General features: G+C 47.7%; 3 protein-coding genes across 7 annotated transcripts; 2 read left to right on the top strand and 1 right to left on the bottom strand.

Moving 5' to 3' along the window:
* Window positions 1-6909: 6909 nt before the first annotated feature.
* TRIM72 (tripartite motif containing 72) lies at window positions 6910-14017 on the bottom strand. Of its 3 annotated transcripts, none has more exons than XM_057487165.1 (7): window positions 13801-14017; window positions 12982-13378; window positions 10175-10270; window positions 9856-9918; window positions 9364-9386; window positions 8473-8591; window positions 6910-7561 (listed from the first exon to the last, which is right to left on the bottom strand). In XM_057487165.1, exons 2-7 carry the CDS (start codon window positions 13369-13371, stop codon window positions 6987-6989), a joined length of 1266 nt encoding a protein of 421 aa, XP_057343148.1. In that variant the 5' UTR covers window positions 13372-13378; window positions 13801-14017; the 3' UTR covers window positions 6910-6986. The 3 variants fall into 3 exon arrangements, with proteins under 3 accessions (XP_057343148.1, XP_036783186.2, XP_036783187.2); XM_036927291.2 differs by having other exon boundaries at window positions 9856-10086; window positions 12982-13456; window positions 13801-14013; XM_036927292.2 differs by having other exon boundaries at window positions 9856-10086; window positions 13801-14012.
* PYDC1 (pyrin domain containing 1) lies at window positions 11107-14898 on the top strand. 2 transcript variants are annotated; one of them, XM_036927294.2, is made up of 2 exons: window positions 11107-11488; window positions 14352-14898. In XM_036927294.2, the coding sequence occupies exons 1-2, from the start codon at window positions 11228-11230 to the stop codon at window positions 14454-14456; spliced, it is 366 nt and encodes a 121-aa protein (XP_036783189.2). In that variant the 5' UTR covers window positions 11107-11227; the 3' UTR covers window positions 14457-14898. The 2 variants fall into 2 exon arrangements, with proteins under 2 accessions (XP_036783189.2, XP_036783190.2); XM_036927295.2 differs by lacking the exon at window positions 14352-14898 and adding an exon at window positions 12011-12213 and having other exon boundaries at window positions 11117-11488.
* A 5723-nt stretch (window positions 14899-20621) lies between these two features.
* PYCARD (PYD and CARD domain containing) lies at window positions 20622-21959 on the top strand. 2 transcript variants are annotated; one of them, XM_036927320.2, is made up of 3 exons: window positions 20625-20974; window positions 21242-21298; window positions 21612-21959. In XM_036927320.2, exons 1-3 carry the CDS (start codon window positions 20701-20703, stop codon window positions 21866-21868), a joined length of 588 nt encoding a protein of 195 aa, XP_036783215.1. In that variant the 5' UTR covers window positions 20625-20700; the 3' UTR covers window positions 21869-21959. The 2 variants fall into 2 exon arrangements, with proteins under 2 accessions (XP_036783216.1, XP_036783215.1); XM_036927321.2 differs by lacking the exon at window positions 21242-21298 and having other exon boundaries at window positions 20622-20974.
* Window positions 21960-23819: the final 1860 nt, after the last annotated feature.

Below are 23819 nucleotides of genomic sequence, written 5' to 3'. Positions count from 1 at the left end.
CAAACATAGACCACTTGATGACAGTGTATGAATGAAGCATTATGCATAGTTCCCCTTTGTGCAACTGGGGTTAAAAAAGGTGTGTGGTTTCTGGACCAGAGATCTTACACTTCCAAGTGTGGGAGTAATGTCTCAGAAAGATCTGTGAGCTAGGAATTGGGAAAGAGACCTCCTGGTCTTTGTTCTGTCACATTGCTTGGGAGACTAATTTCTGTGGCTGACTTAGTTTTCTCACCTGTAAAATGGACAATTTGGCCAAATTGTTACTGATGCTCCTATTAAGAGAGGAAGGATGACTGAATACTTGGCAGAGAAGCAAAATACAACAGGCGTCTCTGGCAACAGGCTTCCAGTTCCTCCTAACAGCAGAGAAATAAAGCCCATCACACCCTCCTCCAGGGCCTCACTTCCTGATTCCTGTCCACTCCTCCTTCCAGGACCCTGGGCCTGGCCTCCATTCTTCCCTGGTTCCTCCCTCTTGTAGAACTAGTGCTGAGCCCCTTCCCCCATATCCCCAGATCCAACATCTGCCCCTCAGTCTCCCTTCCTCCTCCCCCATGTGTACTCCCCACTCAGAAATCCAGACATCCTGGCCAAGCTCCTACTAATTCTTGAGAAATCAATTCTGCCTTCAGTACCTGAAGGTCCAGTGCAAGGCCTGGTGGTTCATGAAGCCAGTTACATACTCCCTTTCCAGGCCTAGAATGCTGCTCCCCAAACACCCCATGCAGGCAGGGCCAGATATTGTAACGCTTGGTCCTCACATCAAAGATGACTCAGTCACAAGAAGAAAGACCCAGGGAGCCTGCTTTGCTGCTGTGTCCTTCATAGGCCAGTTCCACTTGTCCCCTGCCTTTCCCCTTCTGTCTTGCCCACAGCCAGGAACTGAGAGTACTCAAGAAGTCTTCCTGATGCCTCCATCTTATATTTTTTTATTAAGGAGTCATTGATATACACTTTTTTTTTCATTGATATACACTCTTATCAAGGTTTCACAAGAAAAACAAAGTGGTTATTACATTCACTCTTATTATCGAGTCTCCTCCAACACCCCATTGCAGCCACTGTCCATCAGTGTAGTAAGATGCCACAGTCACTACTTGTCTTCTCTGTGCTACACTGTCTTCCCCATAATCTCCCCCACACCATGTGTGCCAATCATAATACCCCTCAATCCTCTTCGCCCTCCCCACCCCCTCCCCTTTGGTAACCACTAGTCCCTTCTTGGAGTCTGTCAGTCTGCTGCTATTTTGTTCCTTCAGTTTTGCTTCATTGTTATACTTCACAAATGAGGGAAATCATTTGGTATTTTTCTTTCTCTGCCTGACTTATTTCACTGAGCATAATATCCTCTAGCTCCATCCATGTTGTTGCAAATGGTAGGATTTGTTTCTTTCTTATGTTTGCTGCCTCCATCTTCACCAGAGGAAGTCGTCTGAGGCTCAGAGACTAAGCCAGTCAGAGTTGAGGGTGTGACTGACACTGTTTGTTGGGCCTCACACTTCTGTGAGCTCCAGGACTTCCCCACACTGTAGGTGCTTCTCCCTGACTCAGAGCTTTCTCCAAAGCCTCAGAAGGTAACCTTGCCCTTGTGAAGAAGTACAGGAAAATTAACCTCATTTGGAGTCACCCTCCTCATGGCTGACAGGAATTAGTGTCTAAGTGCCCAGATTCTTCACCTTCAGGTAGGATGAGGTGAGTGTTTCCCACATTTCTCAGTGGGAGGAACTCCACTCTTGGCACAGTGCTAACCCCTTCATAATGCACCTTCCCTGGCTCCCTGGCTTGCTTCCCACATCCCTCGGGTGTTTCTTGCACCTCATAAATAAGTCCTCTTTCACTGGGGTCTTTGTCTTGAAGTCTGCTTCAGGGGGTACCCAAACTAAGACAGTGGGCTCTCAGAGAATTATTTAGGCCAGCCCCCTCACCCTAAAGATGAGGAAATGAGACCTAGACAGGAGAGATGACCTGTGTCCCTGAAAACTGGTCATCACTGTGGACTCCTTCACCCACATGGCCTCCCCACTTGAAAGAGAACTTGCCAAAATACCACAAAGCCTTCAAGCAGTGTTTCCCAGATTTCACTCACTCACACACCATCTTCACAACTTTCACCATGAGCCACATGCCCTTTGCATATTTGTCACAGTGCCATATTCACACCTGTAGGATTTACATAACACATTTTAATAGACTTGCCTTTTTCCTGATATTTCTTTTTTCCATGTGAATCACTGTTTTAAAAATAAGAGTTATATTGAAATAGGTAATATATTTATATGGTTCAAAATTCAAAAGGTACAATAATGTACACATTGAGGTTTCCCTCCCAGTCTTGGCTCCAGCCTCCCAGAAGCATATGATCAGTTTCTTTCACATCTTTTTCTTTTTTTTTCCAGAATACTTTAAGAAGGATGGGTATTAGCTCTTCTTTAAATGTTTGGTAGAATTCAGCTGTAAAGCCATCTGGCTCTGGTGTTTTGTTTCTTGGGAATTTTTTTATTATCAATTCAATTTCGTTGCTGGTAATTGATCTGTTCAGATTTTCTGCTTCTTCCTGGGTCAGTCTTGGAAGGTTGTACTTTTCTAGGAATTTGTCCTTTCCTTCTAGGTTGCCCTATTTACTGACATACAATTTTTCATAAAATTCTCTAGTCATTCTTTGTATTTCTGTGGTGTCAGTTGTAACTTTTACTTTTTCATTTCTGATTTTTTTATGTGTGTCCTCTCTCTTTTTTTCTTAATACGTCTGGCTAGGGGTTTGTCTATTCTGTTTATCTTCTCAAAGAATCAGCTCTTTGTTTCATTGATCTTTTTTCTATTGTTTTATTATTCCCTACTTTATTTCTGATCTGATCTTTATTATGTCTCTCCTTCTACTAACTTTGGTTTTCATTTGTTCTTCTTTTCTAGTTTATTTAGTTGTGAGCTTAGACTTATTTGGAACTATTCTTGTTTTCTGAGGTAGGCCTGTATTGCTATATAGTTCCCTCTTAGAATCGCTTTTGCAGCATCTCACATATTTTGAACTGTTACATCTTTGTTCTCATTTGTCTCCATGAATTTTGTGATTTCTGTTTTGATTTGTTCTTTGATCCATTGAATATTTAGAAGCATGTTGTTTAGCTTCCATGTGTTTGTGGCTTTTTTGTTTTCTTCATGTAATTCATTTCTACTTTCATACCATTTTGGTCTAAGAAGTTGCTTAATAGAATTTCAATCTTTTTTAATTTATTGAGGCTCTTTTTATGGCCTAGAATGTGATCTAGTCTATGGAACATTCCATGTGCACTTGAGAAAAACATGTATCCTGCTGTTTTGGGGTAGAATATTCTGTATATATCTGTTAAGTCCATCTGTTCTAATGTGTTGTTCAGTGCTTCTGTTTCCTTGTTTTCTGTCTGGTTGATCTGTCTGTTGATGTAAGTGGGGTGTTGAAGTCTCCCAAAATGAATGAGTTGAAGTCTATTTCCCCCTTTAATTCTGTTAGTATTTGTTTTACATACTTAGGTGCTCTTACATTGGGTTCATACATATTTATAATGGTTATGTCCTCTTGTTGGACTGACCCTTTTATCGTTATGCAACATCCTTCTTTGTCTCTTATTACTTTCTTTGTTGAAGTGTATTTTGTCTGATATGAGTACTGCTACTCCTGCTTTTCTCTCTCTATTATTTGCATGAAATATATTTTTCTATCCCTTCACTTTCAGTCTATTTATGTCTATAGGTTTGAAATGAGCCTCTCGTAGGCAGCAGATAGATGGGTCTTGTTTCTTTTTCTGCCACCCTTTATCTTTGATTGTTGCATTCAGTCTATTTACATTTGAGGTGATTGTTGATTGGTATAGACTTACTGTCATTTTATTTAATTTCTTTCAGGTTTTTGTAGTTCCTCTCTGTTCTTCCTCCCTCATACTCTTCTCTTGCTATTTGTTGGTTTTCTTTAGTGTTGTGATTGGATTTCCTTTTTTAAATTTTTATGTATCTACTATAGGTTTTAGGTTTTTGGTTACCATAATGTTCACTGTTCTCTAAATATACAATAGTCTATATTAAATTGATGATTGCTCTATTTTGAACACAATCTAAAAATACCCTTTTATTCTTCTTCCTCCTCCACACTTTATGTATAAGATGTCATAAACCACATCTTGTATACCCCTTGACTGATTTTGTGTATAGTTGATTTTACTTTTTTTAACTTCATACTTGATTAGTAATTGGTGTATTACCTTATTTTCACTGATGAAAAATATTTAGGCTTAAGAACATTTCCATCTACAGAAGTCCCTTTAATCTATCCTATAGGGCTGGTTTAATGGTGGCAAATTCTTTTAACTTTCATTTATCTGGGAAATTTTTAATCTCTCCTTCAATTCAATTCTGAATGATAGTCTTGCTGGCTGGAAGCTTCTTGGTTGTAGGTTCTTCTCTTTCAACAATTAAATATTTCATGCCACTCCCTTTTGGCCTGTAAAATTTCTGCTGATAACCTTATGGATTTCCCTAATAGGTAAATGTCTGCCTCTCTGTTGTTGCTTTTAAGATTCTCTCTTTATCTTTAATCTCTGCCATTTTAATTACTATATGTCTTGGTGTTGTCTTCCTGGGTTCGTTTTGTTGGGACTGTCTGTGCTTCCAGAACCTGGGTGCTTACTTCCTTTCCCAGACTGGGGAAGTTTTCAGCAATTATTTCTCCAAAGAATACATGTAATTTAAAAGTTAATATCATATCAAGACCACAACTAAAAAAACCATTATCACTTGCTTATGAATAAACACAATGGCAAAATAAATAAAACACATACCAAACAAAATTAAATACTAGAAGACTTTGTATGTTAAAGGACCTGAGCCTGAGAGGTACTCTTTCTCTGTTACAAAGTTGAGTAAGTGTCAGAGCAGTGCTAAGGACATAGAGTCCCAAATTAAAACTTTTTCCTAGACTGAGTCAGCAGGATTATGCAAGTACCAAAAAGAGAATAACATTCTCATGTGTGAGTCACTGATGAATGCCAAAACTGTCTCAGAAAAACCAATTTATAGTTGGTAGACCATCCCTTTCAGAGACAGAATTTACCTCATGGCATAGTTGTAAACTAGCTCTGAGCTAGGCAGAATCTGCTTTGCCACTTCCTACTTGTGTTACCTTCTCTTAGGCCAGTCTCCTCATTGGTTTGAATAAGAAAATAACAGTATTTGTGACAGCATGGATGGACCTAGAGGGTATTATGCTAAGTGAAATAAGTCAGACAGAGAAAAACAAATACCATATGATTTCACTTATATGTGGAATATAAAAAACAAAACAAACAAAAAACGGAAACAGACTCATAAATACGGAGAACTGGTGGTTGCCAGAAGGGAGATGGGTGGGGGGATGAGCAAGTAGGTGAACGGGATCAAGAGGTTCATATCAAAACCATAACTAAAAAAACTTCCAGTTATAAAATAAATGAGTCATGGGAATGAAAAGTACAACATAGGGAATATAGTCAACAATGTTGTAATAACTTTGTATGGTGACATATGATTACACTTACCAGTGAGCATTTTCTAATGTATATAAATGTTGAGCCACTATGTCATACACCTGAAACTAATATAATATTATGTCAACAATACTTCAATAAGATTAAAAAAAGAAAAATAGCACTGATAGTCCCCACCTAACAGTACCCTTGAGAGTGCAGCCCCATGAGCCATCTCTCTCCAAGCCCTCATTCCTCCACCTCATGGACATTCAGATGGTACCTGCTCACTACCAAAAGTGGGAATACTGCAGAGAAATATAATGATGAAAAAACCAAATCACCAAGAATCACATTAGTGATATGTGTTGGCATTTGTCTTTTTTCTCAGAATTGTAACCACGGTGGATACATAGTTCACTTTGCTTGCTGTTTCTCACTTATATCATGAGTATTTCCCATTTCATTAAATACTCTTTGACATTATATCTCATACCATTTGGTTCAATGTTTCATGAATATGTTTACATCGTGGGAGCTGTTTCCCTCCATTCAGCAGACCTGGGCAACTGAACCAGAGGTATATCCTGACTTTCAGTCCTTTCCTGGAACACTAGCTCCAACCAGCCTTGCTAAATTCTCTACACAGCCTCTATTCTCAGGAAAAAGCCAGAAAAACAGTAGCAGCAACTCAGATTGTCTGTGGTCATCCTCAACTTTACTAACACAGCATATTCTGTCTCAGGATCTCATAGTACTTATCATATCCCCTGGCAAATTCTTCAGAATTCTTTTAAGATAGGGTTTAAATAATAACTGTAGGTCACCAATTCAAGAAAGGCCAAAATTTGGAAAGGAACAGACTTGGGCTCCAGGCCCGGCTCCATCACTCAGCTGCCATTGGGAACTGTTGAGAGACTCTGTTTTCTCCAATTAAATGGAGACAAATTTCAACTCTCCAAGAGAATCAGATAAGATTATAGATGTGAAAAAACTAGTAAAGTCCTAAAGCACTATCTACATAAAGTGTGACTGCTTTGAAACTGAGATGTTCTAAACAAGACAGTGTTCAGGGTTCAAACTCCAGCTAGAGATGTTTTAGAGACAAGGACTTTTCCTACCAGACAGAGCAGTGGGGGTGTTGATACAAAGAACACACACTCAGACTCAGAAGTCCTGTGCCACTGGGAGGAGCTCACAGTGCAGAGAGAAGTACATGTTGTCACTCAGGCACTTTGAGGGCACCCAAAAGCCCTGTTCAGATGACACTTAGGCCAGAGCTTTTCCAGGTTTTCCTCTAAAAACCACAAGTAAAAGAACTCCATAAATGAAGTGAAAGGACAAGCTGTCAGATTGGGTGAAAATATATGCAGGGAATAAACAAAGGTTAAGTATGCAGAATATATAAAGAATCACTATAACTCATTAAGAAAAATGAACAATAATATGAACAGGCAATTTTTATAAGCTGAAATATAAACGGTCGATAAATACATGCAATGAGGCAAAGGCTCAGGCCTCCTCGCTGTCAGGCCCCACGAGCAGCAGCGGCTGGGCATTCTTGCCCTTGTCATGCCAGCACACATCAAAGAAGGGGTACACAGGCCCAGGCAGGCGCTCATGGAAGGCAAAGAGCAGCTCCAGTGCGTCGGCATCACTGGCATCATAGAAGGAGAGGACACCGTCGCTGAAGCTCAGATAGATACCAATGCGCGATGGCCGCCTGTCTGGGGTGCGCAGGGCACGCGGCTCCTTGGCTTCCACGTGTGCCTCCAGGATCTTGCCATCACGCAGGCCGAGCAGCCAGAGGCCCTGCGAGGGCACAGCGTGCAGCCTGCCACGGCGGCTGGCCTGCGCTGCGATCACACCGAGAGCCCAACGCGGCTTGTCGCCCACCTCCACCTCCCAGTAGTGCTCGCCCTCTGAGAGCTGCTGGTGCGCCACCACGGCCACGGCCTTGTCAAACTGGCATGGGTCCTCTCCGGCCGGCGGCGCCTTCTGCTCACAGCACTCCACGCAGCGGCCAGAAGGAGACAGCACCAGGCTCGGGTGGGCCGAGCTCGGGTCAAAGGTCAGCTCCTTCAGCGCTGCCAGAGGGAGATGGGTCAGGCCCCCAGGGGTGTTTGCCTCCCTGCGAGCCTTCTCCCAACTTACCTGCTAGCGTTGTCTCCTCTAATCCTCCCAACATCTCTGGGAGGTGAGCCTCTGCTTACTGCTTGGACGGAAAACTATACCTTTCAGAGCTTCAGTTTGCTCAGCTATAAAATGAGGCCATAATTGCCTCCTTCCAGGGTAGTGGGAGGATTAAGTTGAGACAAGGCCCATGTGGCTCACCATCTAAGGCCCCAGGTCACAGAGCAAGAGACAGTCAGGAAATCCCCAGGCCAGCCCCACCTCACGGGCTGTGTGACCTCAGTCAGTCCTGACCCAGTCTCTGGGCCTTAGTCTTCCCTCGGATAAAACAGGTCCCAAGGGGCTACACCGGTCACCTGTACAGGTCCTGGAACTCTGTAACCATTAGCACCTCGATGAGCTCTAGCTTCAAAGAAGGGAAGTTTAGTCCCTGGGCCCCAGAAGCCACAGCCCACCAGAGGCAGTGTCTGACCCAGGCCCCTCCCAGAGTTCCAGCTCTGCAGACCCTCAGACCCTGACTAGCAGGGATAATCATTTCCACTGTCTGGAGGGGCAGGGATTGGCCAGGATCACACAGGGCTCAACCTCAGGCCCCAGCCTCCCCTGCTGCCCACAGCAACAGCCAACTTTTGGTAAGCAGTGTCCTCTCCATGTCAGCCCCCCGCTGCAACCCATGCCCTCAAAGGTCCTTCTCCAGGCACAGGTTACAAGGTTCCAGGGAAAAGCCCAGACGTAACAGGGCAACGGGCACCTCCTTTGATGACCTCCCCAGTTGGGATTAGGAGGCCTCTCTGTGGTGGCTGGGGCCTTCCATCAACCACACATTTATTTACCAACACAAACCTGGAGTCAAGCCCTCCAGTACCTGGCATCAGAGCCCGGAACATCTTCCTCCACACTTGGAATTTGAAGTCATCTGAGATGATAGGCAGCTGGATATCCAGGCGGGCAGGTGGTGGTGACTCTGACAGGATCTTCTGCAGCCTGGGCGTGGGAAGTTAGGGGTGGGGACTATGAAGGGAACTCCTGGAGGAGGCATGGGTTGGGGGAGGGCAAGAGGCAACACCCGGAAGAGAGGAGGACAGGGGCTGTGGTGGAGTTCCAGCATCTCCCCCACATTGACAGCCTAGCTTAAATCTCCTCTTAGAGTTTTCATTTGGGAAGATGAAAAAGTTCTGGAGATGGATGGTGATCGCTGCACAACAAAAAGGTACTTAATTCCACTGAACTTACATACACTGAAATTTGGTTAAATTGGTAAATTTTATGTTATGTATATTTTACCACAGTTTATTTTTTTAAAAAACCTTCTGTTTGGATCAGATTGAAGCTCTTCAACCCTTTACAACTTACTTGTGCCTGCCACACCAGCCTCATCTTCTTCCCCTCTGGCCATTCCTGCCACTGCCGTTTCCCTCTGCCTGAAGTGCTCTTCCCCTGCTCTCCACCTAGCTGACTCCTGTTTATTCCTCCAGCATCCAACTCAAAAGTACACCCCTCTGGGGGACCTGCCTGGGCCACCTCCTGCCCTCAATGACAGCCCTGAGCACACAGCAATGCTGGCATGCCTGCCATGTTGTCCCCAGCACTGGTCTGGGAGGTCCCTGAGGAGAAGGACCAGGTCACAGAAAGCGAAGGGAACCCACAGTGTGTGGAATGAGAGCATGCAGGTGTATTGTGAGTAGAGGGTGAGCCAGCCAGCATCCCTAAAGACTAGGGCAAGATGGGAGAAGGGGCAGAGCCAAACTGATCTCACCTGCTGGTCACCAGGCAGTATTTCTGGAGAGAGAGAAAAAGAGAATGGAGGTGAGGCAGGCAGGAGAGACACTGGAGAATTCTGAGGATGAGTGGACCACAAGGAATGCTGAGTGTGGGGACAGGAAGAATCAGAAAGCCAAAAGAAACCCAGAATTCAAATCCTCCCACAGTCCTTTACTTCTGTGTGAATTAAAAAATGTATCCCCCCTTTCTCAAGAAACTAATTCCCCCAGGCAGAAGATTGCCCTAATAAATATACAAATCTACAACATCTATGATATGAATGGTACCCCCTTGGATATAGTGTCCTTGCGCAGTGTCCAACCTAAACAACCATGAGAGCAGTCCTGGGCCCACCCCTCCTGGATGTGTGACCCTGGCTTATCCCTGCCCCTCTCTGGACCTCAATGTTCCTGTCTGACAATGGGATGAGATCTCCAGGGCCTCAATCCTGGCTAAGGGCAGAGAGAGAAGGTCATCCAATGCTCACCATGAGGAACTCAGTCTGTGGCTTGTCCGCCACCTCCTCCAGCACCTTCTCCATCTGTCGTAGCTGCTCCAAGTAAGAGTTCAGGCTCCCCAGCTCCCGCCGCAAGGCAACCTCTGCCTCACCCCGCACACGTTCTGCCTCACAGTCCAAGGAGCCCTCCAGTGCAGCCAGGAACACCCTCATCTTGCCCAGCTGCTCCCCCACAGCCCCCCGGAACTGACGCACCATCTCCTGTGGGGGCAGACAGGCACAAGCTCTTGGCTAGGGACCCGCAGTCTGGACCCTGAGTTCCCAGGCTCTGTCACACTGAGCCCCTCACCTCCACCTCCATCAGCTGCTGCTCCAGCAGGGCCACACTCTTTTCCTTGCGCATACATGCCTCCTGCAGCTGCAGCTTCTGCTGCGGGAGCTGTGTCTGCAGATGTGAGGCATAAAGAAGTAAAACTATTGTCCCCTACCCACCAAACCCACACCTCCCATCCTGAACCTGCCTTCTCTGGTCAACCTCAAGTGCCACTTCCTCCTCCAGCCAGGCTGGCATCCTACCATCCCCAAACCCACAGGCCCTTGCCAATACTGGTCCTGATGCCTACAATGCCTTGCCTTCTCATTGTTTCTAGCCTTGCCTTCCCTGATCCCAGCCCCTCAGCAGCCAACCCCCAGTGAAGGTCTTCGTGAGGATGACAAACACAGATGCAGTTTAGCTGCCTCCTCCTGAGGGGTACAAAGGTTGGCACACAGCAGGCTTCAGGGGTAAGGGTAGAGTGTGTGAAGAAGAAATGCAACTTCCTCTACTCTTGGACTTCACCCCATACTTAAAAGCAGAACATTAACAAACCACCCCAGTCAGCCTCCCTGCACACCCATGGGCTCTGGGGGCAGGCAGTTTAGTAAAAATGCTGCGTCAACCAAACATGTTTATGGGCTGGGCCCTACCCTAGGCCTGTCAGTTTGTAACTCCTGAAACGCAAGTGTAGGGAAGCTCCTAATACCTCCTGCCAAAGCTACTATTTGCTGGGAGGCACGTTGCCCTGGGCTCAGATGGTTTCAGTCCAGCCTCCATGGCTTCCAACCTCAGAATGGGAGCAGTCATCCCCACCTCACCAACGGTTGTTACAAATTGGCAGCCTCCTCCCCTCCCCCTCTAAGGGAAACTGGGAGAACCCACCAGGCACTGTTTGCTGAGGAGTCCCTGCATGGTGGGAGCTATACGATTGAACCACGGAGTCCATGGCTCCCTGGCCAGCTGCCAGGTCAATCTCCTCCTGGGGACAGTCCTTGCAGGCAAGAGCCCCGCCTGCTGCAGTACAGGGAGTGCCTGGTGGCTCTTCCTGCAGGGTCATCAGAGGTTCACAGAAGGCAGGGCTGAGCCATGGGGAACAAGCGCGACGCCATCCTGGACGCGCTGGAGAACCTGACAGTGACTGAGTTCAAGAAGTTCAAGCTAAAGCTGGGGTCTGTGCAGCTGCGTCAAGGCTTTCGGACCATCCCACGAGGGGTGCTCGGGCCGCTTGACGCCATGGATCTCACTGACAAGCTGATTGCCTTCTACTGCGAGGACTACGGGGCAGAGCTCACAGCAGCCGTGCTATGCGACATGGGCATGCAGCAGGAGGCAGCGCGGCTTCAGGGGGTGAGTGAGGGAGCACCCGCGCCCAGCAGATCCCATTCAATTAATCTTGAGCGCTGGCACACACATATTCTCTGGACCCAGACCCTTTTCCTCACCAAGGACCCAGGCATCCAGTCGCGCCCCCACTATCCTGTCCCCCTCCTAAATCAAGTTCCTTCCTGGGGTTGCCCCTTCAAACTTCTAGCCAGCCCCTCCCTGCGGCTTAGGACTGGGCTGGTGTAAGTCCTGACAGATTGTATCCTGCCCACCCTGAGGCTCCCAGGCCACCTGGTGTCCTATCCCATGGGCTCTGTTCTTTCTTCGCAGATAAAGACTGACAAGGTTGGAAGTTCTGGGGTTCTCAACAGAAGTGAGCCTGGGTTGGGAGGGCTCTTGGGAGGAGGAGGCTCCTGCACTCTGCTGGGAGACCACCGTCTAGCACTGGGCAGGACTGGAGAAGGCAAGAGTGGGAGGGTCGGTGAGACTGGGCCCCTGGAGGAGTCTGGGGGCTTCGAATACTGAGAACAGGGTCTACCACTCTAGCTGTCTGAAGTCCAAGGAGAACGCTGATGTTTGTGGGCAAAGATAACCTGCAGAAGCCCACCTTGAGCACCAGTCACAAGAAGTCCATGGCAGCTTCTCCACCACTGGGCGGAGGACTGCCAAAGGCCTCCACATCCTGCCTCCTCCCGCCCCTGCACCTGTTGTTTATTCTTTCACAGCCCAATAAATATTGCATGACAGACCTTCCTGGGCCTCCTGCAGCTACATGTGTGTGATTTACCACATGTATGACATGGACAAGCCAGTGTGTGCCTTAGTCTCCACTTGCCAATGTCTGGGTGTCTCTACTGGGCACCTGTGAGGATCGCAAACCTCAGGGCACGCACATCTGTGTGTGCTCTGGAAGCTCAGGACTTCCACCTCCAACCAGAAAAGAGCCTGGGCCTGGGGTCTCTGTGCCAACCTGGGCCTGAGCACAGACGTACATACCTCGCCCTCCCTGCCTCCCCTTCTGTTAGGCCCTTGCTTGTGGTGATCCAGCCCGCCCAAGTCCAGCAGTTCGTGGGGTACATGGGCCTCAGCCAAGCAGCTGTGCTGCACCGGCCATCCCCAACCCCAGCCGCCTGGCCACTCCCTGAATATTGCCCCTCACCCCTGCTCGGGCTACGCCCAGCATACGTGCCCTCACGCAAAGGCTGCGAGCACCCACTCAGTCCTCCGCCACGCACCCCAGCTGAGCCGAAAGAATCTGGATTTGTGCCGCACCGATTCCGCCAGGACTCTCCTTCGCACTTGGTATGGGCTCCTCTCTCCGCCAGGTCTGCCTTTAGCACGTCAGCCCCCTATTCTCTAGGCGCCTCGCCCCACCCCCTTCCACCGCCACTCTAGGCACCTTGGGCCGTGAAGCTCAAAGTCCAAGTCCAGGCAGCTCCCTCTTGATCGGCCAGTCCCCGCCCCGACCAACACTCCCGTTCCCACCACCCCGAGTAGAATCTGCCCAGGCCCCTCACCTTGAGGCGTGCATGGGCTTCCGCGGCGGGCAGCAGGCGGTGGCCACGGTGAGAACCGAGAGAGGCGCACACGCCACACACCAGCGCGCGGTCCTGCTCGCAGTAGATGCTGAGAGGGTCTAGGTGCTCCTCACAGTGGCCCTGAGGCACCTGCGCCAGCCCCTCCACCAGGCCCGCCAGCTGCAGATTAGTGCTAAGCACCTGTGGCCGCGTGGGTGCCTGGCAGCACGGGCAAGGCGCAGTGCCGTCTGCTGCCGGCTCCCCAGCCACGCGGTTCAGGCAGGCGCGGCAGAAGCTGTGGCCGCATTCGGCCGTCACCGGCGCGTCGAATAGCTGCAGGCACAGAGGACAAGACAGCTCCTGGTGCAGGAGGCCGGGTGCAGCAGACATGATGGGCCTGGGTAGAGAGAGGAGCAGTCAGTCAGGGAGGCTCAGCGGGGCCGCCAACCCGGCCCAGGCCAAGTCCCAGCCAAGTCTGTGGACAGGCAGAGAGGAGTCTCAGCATACACAGGAAGGGACTGTGGTTCTGGCCAAGTAGGAAGGGGACCTCGGTCTCAGTCCCAAAGGCAGCCTCAACTGCATTTCTCAGCCCCAGTCCCCAGAATAACCCCTATCAAGTACCTTGTCCAATTACAATTCCTAAACCAGATCCAGGATTGTAAATACAGTCTTACCCACCGTCCTTCCTCTGTCTTAGACCCAGGTCTCAACCCCACCCCCAAACTCTCCAGAGCCCCCATCCCCTCTCCCTCACACCTCCAGGATCCTCAGCCCTCCCTTCCTCCACAGCACCAGGCCCACAAGACCCAGAGGACTCACAGGTCTGGTTAGAGATGTTGGCCAGAAAGAGACTCCCAGGAGGCCCAGTCAAGGTCACACCTAACCCAAGGGAATCAGAGCTGGGTCTGAAAAGAGGCCAGGGGCAAGCAGCAAGCTCAGAACAAGGACAGGGGACTCACAGAGGCAGCTAGCAGTGGACACCACGGGTGATGGGCACCCAGTGAATAGGAGACAGAGATTCCCAGACTGAGTACTGGCTTCAGGACTATATTTAGCTGCCCTGCCCACCTCCTCCCATCACTTCTGGAAACTATTCTAAAAGTGGTCATCAGACGAGCACATGTCAAGGCCACCTGTCCTGGCCCATCTCACTGTCCCCTCTCCTGCCCAGCCAGAAGCCAGAGCTCAGAACCGCAGGGAGACAGGCTCCTCTCATAGCACAGAAAAGATAGAAACATGGTTTGGAGGAATCTCTGCTTTCTTCCCAGCCCCCAGGATATCCCTTTCCAGCCTCTGGCTCCTCCCCAGATTGTCACTCCAAGCTTATGGCTCTCTAAGGTCACACTGACAGTTTTATCTCCTACCTGCAGGAGGAGAGGACCTCACCCCAACCTAAAAGACTTTCTACCCACAGAGCTGAGAGGAGAGAGACTCTTGTCCCTGCTGGTCTCTCCAGGGCCCAGCCCAAGCCCTAGGGCAAAGTGGGTCTCCCTAAGTGCTTGGAAAATGAATGCTTGAGGGACAGCTGAATAAATGAATGAACTGAAGCCAGAGCCTGCAGCCCAGAAGTCGACTCTACCTGGGAAGCCTCAGGCCTTCACGTATGCTTGGCCTTCAAATTCCAGTTTTAAGTTTCATTCATAATAAAAACTTAAATCTCACTGTGGCCCAGAAGGCCCTACCTAATCTAACCCCATTCATCTCTCACCCTCTCCCTCTACTCACTGCACCTGGGCTTCTACCTTGCCCTCCCCTCTACCTGAAACACTCCATGGCTCCCTCCACACCTCCTGCAGTCTTTTACCCAATATCACCTTTTCAGCTAGGCATTTCCTAACTCCCTAAGCTCACATCTTCCTTCCCTACTTTATTTTTCTCCATAACATTTATCACCATCTGAAATGCAACGTATTTTACTTGTTTTTTTTTGTCTTGTTTCCTCCTACCAGAATATAAATTTTGTTCACTACTTGTCTCCAACTTAGTATAAAGTGTATGGCATACAAACACATTTGGTCCTTCTCTTTGGCTTCTCGGTCACGCTTTCTCTCAGCCTTTATCTGGATCTGCTAATTTCTCCCTGAACTGCTCTCTGTCTCTCTTAATCTGAGTTTCTGTTCCTGTTTCAGTTAACCCCCTTTGGACTCTCTGTCTCTCTCTTGGGTTTTTAATGTTTATTTTTATTAATTTTATCCCTAATGTGCACACGAAGTGCTCTGATCAGAAACAGACTTATTAAATACCTCCCAAGAAACAGTAAATATTTGTCCCCCTGTGCCCTATGATGATGCATTGAGAGGCTGTCACTTGTCCTATGAAAGTAGCCAGATGCCTCATTAGTGAGTAACAGGAATTTTTATTATTTTCCCTGCTTATAAAGGAGAAGGAGGCAGCTGCCCCCTCCCCTCCTTAAAAGTCTTCTTACTCCAGGTCTTCAGTAAGTAAATATGTTCCCAGGAGCCAGATAGCTCCTTGTATGCCTTGGCTTTTATGATGAGTCTTTGGACTTGTCTCCAAATTCTGCTGCTCATTCCTTCTTGAACACTTGAAGCTCTTGCACGTTACATACTGGCCCACTTAGAAAGCTACTCCAGGCTTCCTGGAACCTTGAAACCTTGTTCAGGGTGTAATGATTTGGGCCCATGAGGAAGAGATAAGAGTAATTTTATTATTGCTTTGTATCAGAGCAATTAACTACACAAATGACTGCAGACATAATTGTCATGGTAAGTGAAGGGTGTCAGAAGTGAGGGCTTTTTACTGGAAACCCTGAGAAATCCAGCAAAGTCTGACTTCTCCAAACAGCAGTGGGGTGGGAATGAGAGCATATCTGGAGCTGTTTCTGAAGCCACAGGCCATTTCACTTCAGTTCAGCAAGTCACCATTCTGAATATAGATCTCTCCTGGAGTTTCCATCACTGCCAGGCTGGGACTGAAGGTTTTGGTCAATAGGAAAGGCTGCCCAGGACAGTAACAGTCAACTCAATCTCTCTCTGTAAATGGGCCAAGTCTGACCTCTGACCCATGGAAGGGACACTGATTGTCTACAGCAGATTGAAAGATAAGACAGACCAGAAACCATGTTCAGAAGAGGAAGAGATGGGGATTAGTGTTGCTAACTCTAAGACAGAGCTCTGAGAAGTCCCTGAGGCCCAGAGCTCAAAGGGGACAGATTTCAGCTTGTCCTAAGGGAGAGCTTCCCAATAGCTGGAGTGATAAGTGCCATGGGAGGTCAGAGCTCCTTGTATTGGATAAATGCAAAGCAAAGCCAGAAATGCCCCAATTAGGGCCACTGAGGAAGCAGGTACTGAATGTGGGTGTCACAAGTTCATACTGGATGCCCCCGGAAAGATTACCTACCTCTCAGGCTTCAGCATCTTCAGCTACAATATAAGGATAACTAATCCTACTTATAGTATCCTATAGGACTATTATGAGGATTAAAACTAGATAATATACCAACTAAACACCAGGATAGTGTGCTGACACCTAGGGGCTTAGGAAGTGTGACTGCCACCACTAGATTAAAATCTTGACTCTGCTCTTTCCTCGTTGTGTGACAATGACCCATCACTTAGCCTGGTTTTCTCATCTATAAAATAAGGATCATGAAAGGATTATTATCTAGACTACTCGATTTTTATAAAACTTCAACAAGTTAAGTCATATAAAGCTCTTGGAACAATACCAGGTCCATAGAAAATTTTCAATTAATGTTGGCTATTGATATTATTACAATTATTACTAATTGTGCCAATAAATTTTTGCTACAACCCTGTAAGGTCAGTAACAACATCCCTTCTTTACAGATTGGGAAACTAGGGCTCAGAAACTTTAACAATGACAAAAGCTCCTAATATGTGCCAGGCCTGTTCAAGCACTTCACAGTTCTTAATCTGTTTATAAATTCAAAACATCATAACTGTTCCTATCTCACAGGGAGCCATAACACACAGACATTCAGTGACTTGCCCAATGTCCTGGCAGCTGTGATCCTTCTGACCCCAGGAGGAGCAATCTGGCTCCAGCACTCAAAGGGTTACTTTTGTTGTGGGGAGCAGGGGGTCACACCAAGGAAGCATATTATCAACACCAACTGCTCTGGCTCTAATCCAGGGGGCAAGGGTGGATCTGAGGTGAGATCTGAAGGTTCCTTCCTATCAGGGATCAAAGCTCAGAGCTCTGAGCACTTCCCCCAGAAAAGGGGGGGTCAAGGGAAAAGGGATTGCTGTGGCTCCCCAGAGAGGTGCCAAAGGTTCCTATTCCCACCTCCCCAGATGGAAAACCATCATAGTGGACTCCAGGTGCAAGCAGGCTCTGCCTCTACCTCTGCCTCCCTGGAAGACCCTGGCCAAGTCACTGCTCTTCTCAGGTCACTGATTCTCTCCCTGTGAGCTGGTGAATTGAGCGTGTTAATGTCCATTACAGGATGTAGACCCCAGAGGAAGACTATGACCTCCCTAAGTCATACAGCTAAGAGGTAGAGACTAGGAATCAAACCTGAGTGAGTCTGACACCCCTCATCTCCTGCTTTCCCATTATTCCACAATCTTCTGAATGCGCTTTCAAAGTTCTAGAGCATTCTGCAGAGGAGGAAGTTAATGTCATTACTATTATTGCCATATCTGTCTTCCTAAGAGTGTTTGTGGAAAGTCTGAGGGAAGCATAAATTTTCATATGCATAATCTTTCCAAGCAGTTTGTCAATTTTTGGTGATGGTGAGTGGGACCTCTTGGATATTGGTTGGAATTTGGGCCAGAAGTCAGATGGTTCAATCTGTTTCCTCATTTGCTACCAGTGTAGGCTTCCAGAATAATTTCTCAAAACCTGTTTGCTCCTCTGTATGGGGTTATTGGGAGAATTAAATGAGATCATGCATGTTATGTGCTTAGCACAGTGCCTAAAACATAAGTAAATTCAAGAACCAGAAGCTCTTTTTACTATTATTACTGTCTCCCAACAGCACTTATGAAGTTGGGCGTCAAGTAGATCCTTAATACATCTTTTAGAATGAAATCGATTCTCCAAAAATGTTCCCTTCAGAGTTCAGAGTCTACGTGTACTCAGAGACCACACCCACCTGCCAAAAGGTTGTCACTTGTTCTCACTGAGCTCCAGACTGAAACCACTGTAGGAGTGAGGCTTCCAGTTCTATGAGAGGACTGGCTGTTTCCCCAGACCCTTGTCCCTTGCCTCCCTGTGACACCAAAGTGCTAGCACTTGTTTGAGATGTCAGGTGAAAAATCATAGCCAGGATCTTCTATGTCTCAATCCAAACATATGTGAGCAGAAATGTCACTGGAGTCAGATGCCAGGAAGCTGGGCCCAAAAGGAACAGTTCTGGTGGTGATACACAGGACAAGGGGAGGGACAGTGTCACACCACCATGACACACATCCTCAGCATCCTCACCCCCAGGAAGCCAGGTGTGAGAAGTCCACCTTCTCCTAGTCATGGCATGCATTCCCCCAGGTGCAATTTCCTGCAGCCCCATAGGTTTAGTTGAAATGTATTATATTGGTTTTACTTCAAGCCAAAATCACTCCATCCAAAAAAGGGTTCAAGAGACGCCGTCAAATGGCCATATGGCCAAGGGGATCCCTGATCTGTGTTGGGGCTGAATTAGGCAATTGTTTTTAAAGTCTGAGGCCTAAACACACAAAGCTTCTAAGATTCTATCAACTAAGAAAAGAGCAGATGCCACATGTGCACAGGTCCACAGGCCAACAGGGTAGAAGGTGCTGCTGAGAGTGACAAAGGCCTTTAAGGCCAAGCCAAGGAGCTTGGACTTGATTCTGAGGACACTAAGGAGTCATAGGAGGTTTCTGAGCAGAGAACGGACAGGATCAATGTGTGGGCTTAGGAAAATGTAGCCTTCTGGCCACTGTGCCCAAAATGAGTCAGAGATTCTGCAAGGATGAAGACCAGTGAAGAAACACAATAATAAACTTAGCCATGAGCCAGGGAACACTAGCTGTTGCACCACCAGTGGCACCTATGGTGAGGACATTGGCACATAGTACTACCCAGCTCATGTGGGGCAACACACACAAAACTGGGCAGCAGGACCCTGCTACCCTGCTGGAAGCTCTAGAATACATGCTGCAAGTTAAGTTTCACTGAGCACATGCTATGTACCAGACACTCTCCTCCTGGTGCTGGGGATTCAGCAATGAACAGGACTGACAAGATCCCTGTCCTTATGGAGTTAACGTGCTGTTGGGGAGGTGGATACCAAATAAATGAATAATGTCAGGATCACATCAGTAGAAGGAATGGTGATTGAAACAACCCAGCTGAGGAGATAATGGAGGATTCCCAATATCCACCTCCCATGAAGAGGAGTCAGGATTCAAACTAGGCACTGCACAGCTTCAAGTCTGTCATCTTTCAACTCCTAGAAGCAGTCTCTTTTTGAAGAGCTTATATGTGAGGCACCCCTTCCAGTTACCAGTATCCTCCCTTGAGCAACAAAGATCTGAGCATATATATATATATACTATATATAGGCCAAGAACTATTCTGGATGCTGTGGATATAACGATAATCTGGACAGTCATGATTTACAAACTGGCAGGGAAGACTGATGCTAAACAAATACACAGAGGTAGTTACAATTTCGTCATAACTGCTATGAGAATTACATATATGTAGCAGGTGTTGTGAACTAGTCTGGAAGGGATTCTAAATGTGGTTTCCCAGAGGAAGTGACATTTAACTTGAGATTTAAACTCTCAAGAGTTTGTCAGGCAAATAGAGGGAAGAGATTTCCATGTTGAAGGAACAGTATGTGCAAATGCTAGTAGAAGCAAAGGAGCCTGGCACATTTGAGAAACTGAGGCTAGTGTGTTTGTAACCAGGAAATGAAAGGAGAACAGGTGCAAGACAAGGCTGGTGAGGTCCACAGGGTCCCAACAATCAGGGCCTTCATCCCAGCCATGTTAAAAGCAAGATTCTGGACAAAGCTTGGGCTACAATGTCAACCCTGACACCTTTTACCTGCTCTTCTTTGTCAAGCCCCCTGGGCCAAGAATGTTTATCCACCCATCAATTTCCCTCCCGTCGAGAATTTTCTCAGCCATTACAAGCATCTCTTGTCATCACTTCCCAAGAAATTCAGCTTCCTGGCTCTCCCATGAAACATTTGGCAAGGTTTCAGGAGCCATCAGGTTGCTGGTGTTATATGGAATATTTACTAAGTGGATGAGTATTATCCCTGTTTTACAGATAAGCAAACCGAGGCTCAGAGAGATAAAACACACACAACTATTCTCTACCTTTTCTACACCTCATTTCTCCCGTTTGTGGAATTTGGGAAGCTACATGTTTCTGGTTGTTAGGATTCTAAGATACTGTGACATATGAGAGAGGTCAAGTTTCAGGGAAACGTGCAGATTTCAGGGCTCTAGAATTCCAAAATCCTAAACCTTGACACTCCAATACTAGGTCCCTGGTCTGTTCTAGCTACTGCAAGCCTGGAGAAACTTGCGCCAGAAACGCGATACTGGCGCCTTCCGACAGCCAGGTAATCTAGACCGGAGGCCTCGGTGAGTGGGAACCAACAGGGCAGTCCCGGGTGGCCTATGCCCGAAGCCAATGAGCTGGGGGCAGGGGCGGGAATTGAGAGAAGGCGGGAGTTCCAGGTTCCGCCCCGGAGCTGACTTCCTTGTAGGCAGACACCCCGGGTGAGTAGCAGCGGTTGTGAAGGACCCCGGAGCCATGGAGCGCACACGGGACGCCATCCTGGATGCACTAGAGAACCTGACCGCTGAAGAGTTCAAGAAGTTCAAGCTGAAGCTGCTTTCGGTGCCGCTGCGCGAGGGCTACGGGCGTATACCGCGGGGCACGCTGCTGCCAATGGATGCCGTGGACCTCACCGATAAGCTGGTCTCCTTCTATCTGGATGCATATGGTGCCGAGCTCACAGCGCTTGTGCTGCGTGAGATGGGCATGCTGAAGCCGGCGGAGCAGCTGCAGATCTTCATGGGCAAGGGTGAGCACAACCTCCTCCACACCCTGCTGGAGGCCCCCAGGTCTCCTCCGGTGTTCCCTCATCTACACGGCCTGCCCCCATCGTTTGTCCCTCTGCTTTCACTTCCTGTTCCTACTACCCTATAATACTGTCAAAGCTCCTCGTGCCCAGAAGTGAGGCTTCCCCTGCTTGGTCATGAGCTTCGCTTCCAGACCAAAGGATCCCTCAACCCCGAGACTGGAGATGCAATAGGGAGGGAAGAGAACCACTTGACTAATTTCCTTACAGGCCCCCGAGCTGCTCCTGCCGGGATCAAAGCCCCTCCCCAGCCAGCAGCCAAACCAGGTGAGGCCTTCACACCCAACCTTCACCTGCCTGGGTGCTTCTCCAGCTGTACCCCACCACACCCCTGCACAGCCTGTCTTGTCCCATAGCCGGGAGCACTACGAGAGAACTAACCTGGGCCAACCCTGCCTACCCACATGTTCACACCTCCATGAGGTGAGCCTGGTTGGGAGAAAGGGAGCACTTTGCTCATCCCATTGTTATCTGGAGTTCACCTTGAGACCACCCCTTGGATTACATTCAGGGCAATTTCTGAAGTGTTCAGCAGGGACACCTTAGGTGTCTGCTCATCTTTCCTCCCTCCTGCCCCCAGCACTGCACTTTGTGGACCAGCACAGGTCAGCACTCATCACTCGGGTCACAGATGTGGACGGGGTGCTAGATGCCCTTTATGGGAAGGTTCTGACGGAGGAGCAGTACCAGGCTGTGCGGGCAGAAACCACCAACCCAATGAAGATAAGGAAGCTCTTCAGCTTTGCTCCAGCCTGGAACCAGACCTGCAAGGATCTGCTCCTTCAGGCCCTGAGGGATACCCAACCCTACCTGGTAAATGACCTGGAACAGAGCTAAGGCATCTTTCCCCAGCAGCACACCCCAGCAATTCCAGTCAACTCACCCCAAGTTTGATTTTAATTCACAATATATGAAAACCCAACTTGTACTTTTGTGTGATTTACCTACTTCCGGCCTGGAAGCACAGAGAAAAGCTACACATCCAAATGCTGCAGAGGTTCAGGTAAAGCTCTACTCCACTTCCTGTTCCTAAGGCAGCACTCTCCAACATTTCATCCCTCCTGCCTCAGTTACCGCAGAGTATTACCTCACTCACCAATTGGTGGCTACCCCAGTGCTACCCCAGGGGGGCTGCCCTGAGACAATAGTTAGCTCTGTGGCGAAGGTCTAAAAATTCAAACAGATACAAAAAGTCTGGAACTTGGTGAGGGTGAGGTGCAGATTTGTCAGCAGCATTTAGAAACAGACTAGTCTGTATAGCTTCTTTTTCCATGGGGGAAAACATGTAAAATTAGAGCAAATCTTCATGGGGAAGAGACAGGATCATCTGAATACAGGACAGAACACAAGCCATCCAGTATTATTTCAAGGGTTCCTTCTGGCACTTCTGACCAACAGGCTTAATTACTCCCTCTGCTCCCTCCCTCTCCCCACCTCCCACCCCCAGAGCAAGGGCTTGTAAGTTACTTTGCCCAGAAACCATGCCAACAAAAGCAGGAGTTTAGATGACTTTTAGTAGCTTTTCTTCTCTTGATGCCTACAGAGGGAAATATATTTCTCACCAGGAAAACAGCACTTAAGGATCATTTCCAGAGGCCCCTAGGCAACCAGGATTCTAGGACTACACCCTCAGTACACTTTGCACCCAAATTCTTTCTTGCCTTGAAGAGGTGAAGATAGGTATACAAAGCAACAGTAGGCCCGAAGTCCGGGTATCCTATCCCTAGGATGTGGATCATCAGAGGGGATACTGGTGTGAGGGGTACAAAGTGATTGGTTCTGTGCCATTCACGACCATATACCAGCCCATAATGAACAAAGCTGTACAGAGACTTCACTTTTTATTAACCCTCACCCTACGTGACACAAGAATTAGCAAATGCAGTGTTTATTCCACAGTCCTTCAGGAAGAATCTTAGAATATTCTGACAGTCTAACATTTCCCTTTTCTGATCTTCTGGAAGTCACCAGACCAACAAAATTGTTTGCTACAGGAGGAAGCTACCAAGAAACTAAAATACAGCTGCCAATGCTACATATGGTCACATGGGACTAATCCTACCGCTACTTGGGACTCCAGGAGGAAAGTTGTTTCCCCCAAAAGCAGGCATCACCCCTAACACTCAGTATCGTATGAAATCTTTAACCACCCACCCCATAAAATGTTGATATTCCACATTTTATTCTCAACCCTCTTCTACCAAGTGTCCTTGGGTCTTACAATTCAAGCCTTATTCGATCCGTTTTGTTAAGTTCTATAAGAACATTACCATTTCCAAAACTTAAGTTGTCTTTTACTATCCCTTAATCTCAATATATGGTTTAGCAGCAGCAGCCTAACCAGGAAGAAATACTATCATATTCCAAAGCCTAGACTGTCAGCCTTGCTCTTCCAACACCCAAGATTTAACATCTCACTTGGCGCTACTAGCTCTTTCAACTTAGGTCCAACCACCGTCCTTTTCAATTTCACTGCCCCTACCTGGCTTATGCCTGTCTTACTGACAAAAGGCCTCCTAAATGGCCCTCCTTGCCTCTAGTCTACCACCTTCAAGGGCCTAAAAATAAAAACTGATCAATGAAATGAAGGGCGGACACTAGCTCAGAGTTCTGCTAGTCTTCAGCACAGCTTAGTAGTTAAGGACCCAAGTTCTCACAGAGATTCTAATCCTGCTCCACCTCCCTCACCAGCCATGACTGAAGGCCAGTTTGTGCCTCAACATCACCATCCATGAAGTAGGATAATAGGACATATTATGGCCCACAGCTAACAGACATTAAGTTAGCA

Source organism: Manis pentadactyla, chromosome 10 (assembly GCF_030020395.1).
Source record: "Manis pentadactyla isolate mManPen7 chromosome 10, mManPen7.hap1, whole genome shotgun sequence".
Classification (NCBI taxonomy): domain Eukaryota; kingdom Metazoa; phylum Chordata; class Mammalia; order Pholidota; family Manidae; genus Manis; species Manis pentadactyla.
This window is presented reverse-complemented; position numbering and strand designations above follow the sequence as displayed.